Raw genomic sequence first — 12406 nt, forward strand, 5'->3', positions numbered from 1 at the left:
ATCCTTTCCCACCCAAACCATTCTGGGACTCCACAACCACCTCGATATTCCTCGATAACCCAAACCTCCCATTCCAATGTTTAACAGCCCTTTCCATGCAGAAATTCTTCCCAAAATTCCTCACCCACAAGCTCTGACCATCGTTAGATCAGATATTTAGATTTTAAATGGGATATTAGGAAGGAATTCTTGGCTGTGAGGTTTTTCATAGAGGTTGTGGACTTTCCTGACCATCGTTAGATCAGATATTTAGATTTTAAATGTGATATAAGGAAGGAATTCTTGGCTGTGAGGTTGTTCAGAGAGGTTGTGGACTTTCCTGACCGTCGTTAGATCAGATATTTAGATTTTAAATGGGATATTAGGAAGGGATTCTTGGCTGTGAGGTTGTTCAGAGAGGTTGTGGACTTTCCTGACCATCGTTAGGTGGACTTTCCTGACCATCGTTAGATCAGATATTTAGATTTTAAATGGGATATTAGGAGGGAATTCTTGGCTGTGAGGTTGTTCAGAGAGGTTGTGGACTTTCCTGACCATCGTTAGATCAGATATTTAGATTTTAGGTGGGATATTAGGAAGGAATTCTTGGCTGTGAGGTTTTTCAGAGAGATTGTGGATTTTCCACCCCTGGAATTGTCCCAGGCTGGGTTGGATGGGGCTTGGAGCAGCCTGGGATAGTGAAAAGTGTCCCTGCTCATGGCAGGAGGTGGAATTGATGATCCTTTCCCACCCAAACCATTCTGGGACTCCACAACCACCTCGATATTCCAGAGTTAATTCATCCTTCAAAAAAACCAAATTATTCCACGCTCAGCCAACACCTTTAAATCCCACCACACACCTCACATTTCCTCACCCTTTTTAGATCATGAAAACCCTGGAGCTGCTGCCCATCCCCACCAAGAACATGCTGGAGGAGAGCAAAGTGCTGCCCATCATCCAACGCTGGGCTCAGAGCACCAAAACCGCCGTGCCTCAACTCAGCGAGGGCGACGGTTACTCCAGCGAAAACACGTCGCGCGCCCACACCCCGCTCAACACCCCCGAGCTCCTGGCCAAGCAGGGCGTGGAACCCGACGCCGATACCCCCAAAAAACTGGTCTTCAGGAGGCTGAAAATCATCAGTGAGAACAGCATGGATAGCGCCATCTCCGACACAACCAGCGAGTTGGAAGGGAAGGAAGGGAAGGAGGATTTGGATCAGCTGGAGGCGGCGCCGATGGAGGTGGGAGAGCAGCAACAACAGCAACAGCAGGAGGATGTCAAAACCGCTGTGGAGGCGCCGGTGGAGAGCAGCAAATCTGCAGAGCTGGAGGCTGAACCTGAGGCTGAGGTGAAGGAAAGCAATGGAGCCAAGCTGGAGGAGCCCATGGCCATGGAAACGCCGTCCCAGGATGAGGAGGAAGGAGTTTCCGACGTGGAGAGCGAGAGGAGCCAGGAGCAGACGGATAAAATCGTGGACGTCAGCGATTTGGCCACCAGGCTGCTCGACAGCTGGAAGGAGCTCAAGGTAAGAGGCAGCTCCGAGTTGGAACTAAGTTAAAAAAATGTGGATTTGGTGATTTGGTGGGGTTGGTTCGATGTTTTTTGGTCAATATTTAGGAACTAAATAACTTTTTTTCGACGCAAAAAGTGCTTTCTATATAAATCCTCTGGTGCCAACTGCCCTGAGAAATGTCCTGGTGCTGATGAAACCAACAGCTGTGGTTGGGTTTGGACACACAAGGACAGCTCAGCCATCATCTTGTTTCTTGGGTTGTCCAGGGAAAGGGCAGCTCTGAGGGATTCAGGTTCCCCAGGAGTGTTCTTGGGTGTTGAAACAGATTTATGGATTGTCTGCTCCTCAATTCCATCCTTGGAAGTGTTTTGGCTGCTCCTCAATGCCCCGTCCCTGGAAATATCCAAAGTTGGACAAGGCTTGGAGCAACCTGGGATCATGGAAAGTGCCCCTTGCAAAGACAAGGAGTGGAATTGGATGATCCTTAAGGTTCTCTCCAATTCTGGGATTCTCTGAATTCAGTTTTCCCAACTTTTCCTGTCCTTTCAACCTCTTGTTTTTCCTCTACCCCGTGTGGAGCAGAGCTGCTCCACAATTCCATCCTTGGAAGTGTTTTGGCTGCTCCTCAATGCCCCATCCCTGGAAATATCCAAAGTTGGACAAGGCTTGGAGCAACCTGGGATAATGGAAAGTGCTCCTGCTCATGAAAGGAGTGGAATTGGATGATCCTTAAGGTTCTCTCAATTCTGGAATTCCCTGAATTCTTTTATCCCAACTTTTCCTGTCCTTTCAACCTCTTGTTTTTCACCTGCCCCGTGTGGAGCCTCCAGAGAAGGTCTGTTGGCCATTCCAGGTCCTCTCAGAGGCAGAGCTGGATCAACCCCTGGGTGTTTGCAGTTGGAAATGCCCCAGATTTAGGGATTATTTGGGATTTCCCAAGTTTCGTTCCTGTCAAAGTCTTCTGGAGCAGAAAATCTCATCCAGGGAAGGGTTTGGTGGCTCCATCTGTCCTCTGGAGTCCCAGAGGTGGCCACGGGGATCTGCAGCTTCTTCTTGATGGGACGTAGGATGATATTCCAGTAACGGGAAGGAATTAATTCCTCCTTTGAGGATGGGGGAAAAAACCCTGTCAGAAATTTCCAGAGAAGCTCCTGGATCCCTGGCAGTGCCCAAAGCCAGGCTGGAACTTGGATCAGCCTGGGACAGCGGGAAATGTCCCTCCTTTTCACAGAGGGTGACACTTGATGATCCGTTAAGGTCCCTCCCCATCCAAACCATTCCGTGATTCTGTAGATCTCACTCTCCACTCAACACTTTGATCATTCCTTGAATTTTTTCAGATCTTTGGCAGCTCTTCACTCATCTGCTGCTCCTGTAGGATGAAATTCCATGGATTATTTGACCTTATTCCTTATATTCCTTATATTCCTTATATTCCTTATATTCCTTATATTCCTTATATTCCTTATATTCCTTATATTCCTTATATTCCTTATATTCCTTATATTTGACCTTATATTCCTTATATTCCTTATATTCCTTATATTTGACCTTATATTCCTTATATTCCTTATATTCCTTATATTCCTTATATTCCTTATATTCCTTATATTCCTTATATTCCTTATATTCCTTATATTTGACCTTATATTCCTTATATTCCTTATATTCCTTATATTCCTTATATTTGACCTTATATTCCTTATATTCCTTATATTCCTTATATTCCTTATATTTGACCTTATATTCCTTATATTTGACCTTATATTCCTTATATTCCTTATATTCCTTATATTTGACCTTATATTTGACCTTATATTCCTTATATTCCTTATATTCCTTATATTCATTATATTTGACCTTATATTCCTTATATTCCTTATATTCCTTATATTCCTTATATTCCTTATATTCCTTATATTTGACCTTATATTCCTTATATTCCTTATATTCCTTATATTTGACCTTATATTCCTTATATTCCTTATATTATTCCTTATATTCAAGGCCTGGGAGATCCTCTTTAATAAATCCAATCCCAGTGAGGATCCAGCAGGATTTCAAAGGTTTAAAGCTGCAATTCCAGCTTTGTGTGGATTTGGAAACTCTTCTGCCTTTCTCTTAATCAACCACCAGCCCAGCTTTAATTGTAATTAATTTTAAGCAAATTTATGTTTTTTTTTTTTTTGGTGCATCACAGAGCTAAGGAGTTTTATTTCCTCATTGACTTCGATAATGAGTAATGACTGAAAGGGGGTAATTAAAATAATAACGAGTGTTAATTGTGCTGCAGCACCAGAGCAGGTGGAAACCTCACCTTGAGTTTTGCTTGTGCCATTTCTGGAGCTGCAAACAGCAGGATTTTAAAAATGCAGAGATTCCCGGGAGAATTCAAGGATTTTTGACCTCAATCTGAATTTTTCAGGAGGATCAGATATTCCTGAACATTCACAGATTTTGGGCACCATCATTTGTACCCAAAATAAATCTTAAAAAAGGAAAAAAAGTGAGAAAATCACATTTTTATAGAGAGGTTGGGTTGTAATTTGGTGTTTTTTCCTTCCTTTTTTCCAAGTGGATCTGATCATTTACCAGATTTGAGTTTGCAGAACTCTCGTTGTGGTTTTCCTCTCGAAGAGACACCGTCAGGTCGAATTTGTGAATTAAATTAAATTGGGAATTAAATTTTTCCATCATTGCCAAGAGAATTGTTGAGGTTGGAAAAGACTTCCAAGATCGAGTCCAGCGTGTTTTAAACTAAAAGTTAAATCAGGTTTTTGGAGATTTGTTTTGGATATTCAGGCTGAGTTGCTCCTTTGGAGTTGTCTTCCCTTCCATCCTCATGTACATGGAACAGCACAGAGAAAATAGTAAAAAAATAGTAAAAAAATAGTAAAAAAATAGTAAAAAAATAGTAATAAAATAGTAAAAAAAATAGTAAAAAAATAGTAAAAAAATAGTAAAAAAATAGTAATAAAATAGTAAAAAAAATAGTAAAAAAATAGTAAAAAAAATAGTAATAAAATAGTAAAAAAAATAGTAATAAAATAGTAAAAAAAAAGTAATAAAATAGTAACAAAATATTAATAAAATAGTAATAAAATAGTAAAAAAATAGTAAAAAAAATAGTAAAAAAATAGAAAAAAAATAGAAAAAATAGAAAAAAATAGTAAAAAAATAGTAACAAAATATTAATAAAATATTAATAATATATTAATAAAATACTAATAAAACGTGTGAAATTTCACACAAAACTCCCCCAAAACATTGATATGAAACCAAATTTGATCTGATGGTGTCACCCTCAGAGGATTTGTGTTTCCTTTGGAGCTCGGAAAAGCTCAACTTGGGAATTTACAGAATTTTTCTAGAAGTTGTGGTGGGACCACGGAGTCCTGACACATTCCCATATTTTAGATTTGGATCCTTCACACATTCCCATATTTTAGATTTGGATTCTTGACACATTCCCATATTTTAGATGTGGATTCCTGACACATTCCCATATTTTGGATTCCTGACACATTCCCATATTTTAGATGTGGATTCCTGACACATTCCCATATTTTAGATGTGGATTCCTGACACATTCCCATATTTTAGATGTGGATTCCTGACACATTCCCATATTTTATATTTGGATTCCTGACACATTCCCATATTTTAGATGTGGATTCCTGACACATTCCCATATTTTAGATTTGGATTCCTGACACATTCCCATATTTTGGATTCTTGACACATTCCCATATTTTAGATGTGGATTCCTGACACATTCCCATATTTTAGATTTGGATTCCTGACACATTCCCATATTTTAGATTTGGATTCCTGACACATTCCCATATTTTAGATTTGGATTCCTGACACATTCCCATATTTTGGATTCCTGACACATTCCCATATTTTGGATTCCTGACACATTCCCATATTTTAGATGTGGATTCCTGACACATTCCCATATTTTGGATTCTTGACACATTCCCATATTTTAGATTTGGATTCCTGACACATTCCCATATTTTAGATTTGGATTCCTGACACATTCCCATATTTTAGATGTGAATTCTTGACACATTCCCATATTTTAGATTTGGATTCCTGACACATTCCCATATTTTAGATTTGGATTCCTGACACATTCCCATATTTTAGATGTGAATTCTTGACACATTCCTATATTTTAGATTTGGATTCCTGACACATTCCCATATTTTAGACGTGGATTCCTGACACATTCCCATATTTTAGATGTGGATTCCTCACACATTCCCATATTTTAGATTTGGATTCCTGACACATTCCCATATTTTGGATGTGGATTCCTGACACATTCCCATATTTTAGATGTGAATTCTTGACACATTCCCATATTTTAGATTTGGATTCTTGACACATTCCCATATTTTAGATGTGGATTCCTGACACATTCCCATATTTTGGATTCCTGACACATTCCCATATTTTAGATGTGGATTCCTGACACATTCCCATATTTTAGATGTGGATTCCTGACACATTCCCATATTTTAGATTTGGATTCCTGATACATTCCCATATTTTAGATGTGAATTCCTGATACATTCCCATATTTTAGATTTGGATCCTTCACACATTCCCATATTTTAGATTTGGATCCTTCACACATTCCCATATTTTAGATTTGGATTCCTGACACATTCCCATATTTTAGATGTGAATTCCTGACACATTCTCCCATATTTTAGATGTGGATTCCTGACACATTCCCATATTTTAGATGTGGATTCCTGACACATTCCCATATTTTTATTGTGAATTCTCATCTTCTCTGTGTATTTATTAATGAACCTCAGGTCATGGTCTGGTTTTAGGGATGGGATTGGATCTCATGAATAATCCAAGCAAATCCAACCCCAAAAAAAAGCAGGATTGTGGCAACTCATTTCTCTCCTATAAAACAATTACAGGGAAAACTGGGAGCTGGGAATTTATCCCATCCTGGAACTTTTTCACGGCTCTGGGAGTCAACTACCTCTGTCCAACTCTCACCTCACAAAGCGCCCACCAAATCCCACCCCGGATCTCTAAAAGACAAATCCAAGCTGGAAAAGAGGGGGATGGATGGATAATACCTTTCCTACCACCTCCAAGCTTTGGAAAAACCCGGGATTTTTTGGAGAGGTGGAACACTTGGCCTCAGCTGGGGTTGGCGGGAGGGTTGAAAACGTGGTGACTTTTAGCCCTGTCCTCTCTCCAGCCTTATAATTTCCACCGTTTCCATCCAGCTTCTCCGGGGCAGCCAGAGCTGACCAAGGGGCTCCTTTTCTCCAACTCCGTGCGGAAGAAAGGAGAGGAACGTAGCGCCAAGAGCCGGGAAGATGGTTGGGAAGCTGAGCAGTGTGATAGGTGAAAGGAGGACAGAGGTGGTTTAACTCGGCCATGCCGACGTTATTTTGGTTGCGTCCATTGCCGGCAATGGACGTCGTCGCTCCGCCGGGGGAAAAATTCCAGCTCCTGGCCTGAAAGGAATTAAGTGAGCTTGATTTTTCTTCTCTACCTCTACACACAGGACTCTCATAAAGTCCTTTCAGGGTTTTTTCCACACACACACACAAATAACACTCTTGACGTTCTCAACGGGATGAGTTTTCAGCCCGGGGCTCGTGGGCGTCGTTTCTGCTTTTCCGAGGAAACGACTCATGGTTTTATCCCGGGCTGAAAATTCCCTCCCGATGTCCAAGATTGGCTGCTGGACACCTGGAAAAAGCTGCTGGACACCTGGAAAAGGCACACACACACACACACACACAGAAATGGTTGGTTCCATGTGGTTTTTCCATCAGGTAAGGCTGATCCGTGCCGGAGGCGACACGATGGACAACAGAGCTCTTGGAATCGCTGGAATCCACCTTGGGAAGCTCTTCCCGATGTTCTTATTGAGGGTTGAGGTTGAGGAGATGAGACGAAGGACAGGGAGGATGTTTTGGTGCTGCTTTGCCTCATGTGGAGCCAAGATTTGGGAATTTTCTTCCACCCCAGAGGAGGCTCTCACCTTCTGGGAAAGGGCAGAATGACTTTGACGATCCACAGACCTTTTTTCCTTGTGAGAAGGAAAAAAAGGTCTTGCTTTTAGGAAAAAAAAAAAATCTTTTGGAAGAGCCAGTCTTGGGTTTGAAAGGTTTTAATTGGATATTTCTGGCCTTGTGAGCGTTTGCGGTGACTCGGAGCTCAAGGCTGAGTCCTCACCCCGACCTGGGCCAAAGTGGAGTTTATTATTCCACAATAATCATGGAATCAGGGAATTGGTGAGGTTGGAAAAGCCCTGCCACCACTGTCCCCAAGTGTCACATCCACAGGGATGTTAAATTAAATCCTTCCAGGGATGGGGATTCTCCTCTTTTCCACTGCTGGAAAACCTTTTCCAGAAGGAATTTTCCCTGGAAAATATCCAACCTGAACCTCCCCTGGAGGCCATTTCACCCTGAATGGGACATCTTGAACTGAGTTCCTGTTTTCCCTTGGGATGATCTTTCCAAATCTCCTCTGATTTATCCTGGTGAAGGCCCTTGAAGCTGCTCTTTTCTGTCCCTTTCTCAGTGAAGCCATCCTGGAGTGCCTGGTTTTGGCTCCAGCACACACATCCCCCTGATTTAATCAGGAATTTTATAATTTATAATATATAATTTAGAGCAAGGAGTAGTTGGGGGAAACAATAGGATTGGGGAGCGGCCAGGCCCAAATCTGTGGGATTTTCTGGCCTTCAGGCAGGGATTTCATGGTGTTGGTCCTTCCTATTGGTCTGCTCCATTCCTTGGGATCAGGGAGAGGGAGAGGAGAGATGAGATGAGATGAGACAAGAAAAGAGAGGAGAAAAAGAAGGGAAAAGAGAAGAGAGAAGGGAAAAGAGGAGAGAGAAGGGAAAGGGAAGGAGAAGAGAAAAGGGAAGAGAAGAGGGAAGAGAAGGAGAAGAGAAAGGGGAAGAGGAGAGAGAAGAGAAAAGAAGAGAAAAGGGAAGAGAAGGAGAAGAGAAAAGGAAGGAGAAGAGAAGGGAGAAGAGAAAAGGGAAGAGAAGAGAAGAGAAGAGAAAAGGGAAGGGAAGAGAAAAGGGAAGAGAAGAAGGGAGAAGGGAAGAGAGAAGGGAGAAAAGGGAAGAGAAAGAGAAGGGAGAAGAGAAGAGAGAAGGGAAAAGAAGGGGAAGAGAAAAGAAGGGAAGAGAAGAGAAAAAGGGAGAAAAGAGAAGAGAAAAGAAAAGAGAAAAGGGAAGAGAAGAGAAAAGAAGGGAAGAGAAGAGAAAAGAGAAGGGAAGAGAAAAGAAGAGAAAAGGGAAGAGAAAAGGGAAGAGAAGAGAGAAGGGAAAGGGAAGGAGAAGAGAAAGGGGAAGAGAAGAGAGAAGAGAAAAGAAGAGAAAAGGGAAGAGAAGGAGAAGAGAAAATGAAGGAGAAGAGAAGAGAAAGAGAAGGGAGAAGAGAAAAGGGAAGAGAAAGAGAAGGAAAAAGAGAAAAGGGAAGAGAAAGAGAAAGAGGGAAGGGAAGAGAAAAGGGAAGGGAAGGGAGAAGGGAAAAGAGAAGAGAAGGGAAAAGAGAAGAGAAAGAGAAGGGAGAAGAGAAAAGGGAAGAGAAAGAGAAGGGAGAAGGGAAAGAGGGAGAGAAAAGAGAAGGGAAAGAGAAGAGAGAAGAGAAAAGAAGGGGAAGGGAAGAAGGGAAGAGGAAGAGAAGAGAAAAGGGAAGAGAAAAGAACGGAAGGGAAGGGAAGAGAAGGGAAAAGAAGGGAAGAGAAGGAGAGAAGAGAACAGGGAAAGAGAAGAGAAAAGAGAAGAGAAAAGAAGGAGAAGAGAAGATCCAGCTTTTGTAGGGAATGGATTTGTTTGCATTGTGTTCTTTCAACAACTCACAGAATCACAGGATAAACTCACGGAATCATCCAGGATTGGAAAACACCTCCCAGACCATCAAACCCAACCATTAATTCAGGAATGACTGGGGAATGAGGGACAGATTTGAGGAGAAAGTTCCATCGAGGCACAATCCTCCTTTCCCACTGCAGAATCCTTTGAGCTGTGACTCCATCCCCAGCTCTCCTCCCTTTCCCAGGCCAAGGCCGGGTTGTGCCTGAGGCTGACCAGCCTAAATCCCATTTTTTTTTTCCCTCCTCCTCCTCCTCTGTGTCAAACAAACTCGTGTCATTTTTCCTCCTGCATTTAATTTTCCTTGCAATCCCTTCAAAGCCGCGCCGGGAGCCGTTTGGAGCCCGTGGGATGAGGAGTCCTGCAGCTTCCAGCCCCAAAAATAAAATCAGCTTTTCTTGGGGCTTTCCCCATCCTGCTGTGACCAAGATCTGCTTTCCATGGGGCAATTTGGACAAATCTCTTCTTTTTTTCCTGGTTCATGATCATGTTCATGATTCTGGGTTTCCTCCTGGCCAGTTTTTTGGGATGGATCTGTTGACTGAGGAGTCCTGCAGCTTCCAGCCCCAAAAATAAAATCAGCTTTGCTTGGGGCTTTCCCCATCCTGCTCCAAGCACTGTCTGCTTTCCATGGAGCAATTTGGACAAATTTCTCCTTTTTTTCCTGGTTCAAAGTTCCCTCCACCTTCCAACATGGAGTGAGTGCTGGAGTTTCTCTCCAGGAGCAAAGAGTTCACGCCTTGATCATAATTATTTTGGATTTTGGGCTTTCCTGGGTTTCTTCCCGGCCATTTTTTTGGGATGGATCCGTTGACTGAGGAGTCCTGCAGCTTCCAGTCCCAAAAATAAAATCAGCTTTGCTTGGGACTTTCCCCATCTGCTTTCCATGGAGCAATTTGGACAAATCTCTCCATTTGTTCCTGGTTCATGATCATGTTCATGATTCTGGGTTTCCTCCTGGCCAGTTTTTTGGGATGGATCCATTGAGTGAGGAGTCCTGCAGCTTCCAGCTCCAAAAATAAAATCAGCTTTTCTTGGGAGTTTCCCCATCTGCTTTCCATGGAGCAATTTGGACAAATCTCTCCTTTTGTTCCTGGTTCAAAGTTCCCTCCACCTTCCCATGTGGAGCGACTGCTGGAGGTTCCACTGAGCTGGAGTTTACAGAGTTCACTCCCTGATCAGAATTATCTTGGATTTTGGGCTTCCTGAGTTTATTCCTGGCTAGTTTTTTGGGATGGATCCGTTGACTGAGGAGTCCTGCAGCTTCCAGTCCCAAAAATAAAATCAGCTTTTCTTGGGGCTTTCCCCATCTGCTTTCCATGGAGCAATTTGGGCAAATCTCTCCATTTGTTCCTGGTTCATGATCATGTTCATGATTCTGGGTTTCTTCCTGGCCAGTTTTTTGGGATGGATCTGTTGACTGAGGAGTCCTGCAGCTTCCAGCCCCAAAAATAAAATCAGTTTTGCTTGGGGCTTTCCCCATCCTGCTCCAAGCACCATCTGCTTTCCATGGAGCAATTTGGGCAAATCTCTCCTTTTTTTCCTGGTTCAAAGTTGCCTCCACCTTCCAACATGGAGTGAGTGCTGGAGTTTCTCTCCAGGAGCAAAGAGTTCACTCCTTGATCAGAATTATTTTGGATTTTGGGCTTCCTGAGTTTATTCCTGGCCAGTTTTTTGGGATGGATCCGTTGACTGAGGAGTCCTGCAGCTTCCAGCCCCAAAAATAAAATCAGCTTTGCTTGGGGCTTTCCCCATCTGCTTTCCATGGGGCAATTTGGGCAAATCTCTCCATTTGTTCCTGGTTCATGATCCATGTTCATGATTCTGGGTTTCCTCCTGGCCAGGTTTTTGGGATGTTTCCATTGACTGAGGAGTCCTGCAGTTTCCAGTCCCAAAAATAAAATCAGTTTTGCTTGGGAGTTTCCCCATCTGCTTTCCATGGAGCAATTTGGGCAAATCCCTCCATTTGTTCCTGGTTCAAAGTTCCCTCCACCTTCCCACGTGGAGCGGGAGCTGGAGTTTCTCTCCAGGAGCAAAGAGTTCACTCCTTGATCAGAATTATTTTGGATTTTGGGCTTTCCTGGGTTTCTTCCTGGCCATTTTTTTGGGATGGATCTGTTGACTGAGGAGTCCTGCAGCTTCCAGCTCCAAAAATAAAATCAGCTTTGCTTGGGGCTTTCCCCATCCTGCTCCAAGCACTGTCTGCTTTCCATGGAGCAATTTGGACAAATCTCTCCTTTTTTTTGTGGTTCAAAGTTCCCTCCACCTTCCAACATGGAGTGAGTGCTGGAGTTTCTCTCCAGGAGCAAAGAGTTCACTCCTTGATCAGAATTATTTTGGATTTTGGGCTTTCTGGGTTTCTTCCCGGCCAGTTTTTTGGGATGGATCTGTTGACTGCGGAGTCCTGCAGCTTCCAGTCCCAAAAATAAAATCAGATTTGCTTGGGAGTTTCCCCGTCTGCTTTCCATGGAGCAATTTGGACAATTCTCTTCTTTTTTTCCTGGTTCATGATCGTGCTCATGATTCTGGGTTTCCTCTTGGCCAGTTTTTTGGGATGGATCCGTTGACTGAGGAGTCCTGCAGCTTCCAGCCCCAAAAAATAAAATCAGCTTTGCTTGGGGCTTTCCCCATCCTGCTGTGACCAAGATCTGCTTTCCATGGAGCAATTTGGACAAATCCCTCCATTTGTTCCTGGTTCAAAGTTCCCTCCACCTTCCCACGTGGAGCGGGAGCTGGAGTTTCTCTCCATCAGCACAGAGTTCACTCCTTGATCAGAATTATCTTGGATTTTGGGCTTTCTGGGTTTCCTCCTGGCCATTTTTTTGGGATGGATCCATTGAGTGAGGAGTCCTGCAGCTTCCAGCTCCAAAAATAAAATCAGCTTTGCTTGGGACTTTCCCCATCCTGCTGTGACCAAGATCTGCTTTCCATGGAGCAATTTGGACAAATCTCTTCTTTTTTTCCTGGTTCATGATCATGTTCATGATTCTGGGTTTCCTCCTGGCCAGTTTTTTGGGATGGAT

The 12406-nt window shown here is 42.9% G+C and overlaps 1 protein-coding gene across 1 annotated transcript in view; it reads left to right on the plus strand.

The window, feature by feature from the left end:
- The window catches only part of SETD2 (SET domain containing 2, histone lysine methyltransferase), a 78282-nt gene that overhangs the window by 35456 nt on the left and 30420 nt on the right, over positions 1 to 12406 (plus strand). The window contains 1 exon segment of the mRNA XM_083877527.1: positions 866 to 1510. Within this exon segment, the coding sequence (XP_083733653.1) occupies positions 866 to 1510 (645 nt within the window).

Source organism: Zosterops lateralis, assembly GCF_965231275.1.
Source record: "Zosterops lateralis genome assembly, chromosome: 1".
In the NCBI taxonomy this organism is placed as follows: Eukaryota; Metazoa; Chordata; class Aves; order Passeriformes; family Zosteropidae; genus Zosterops; species Zosterops lateralis.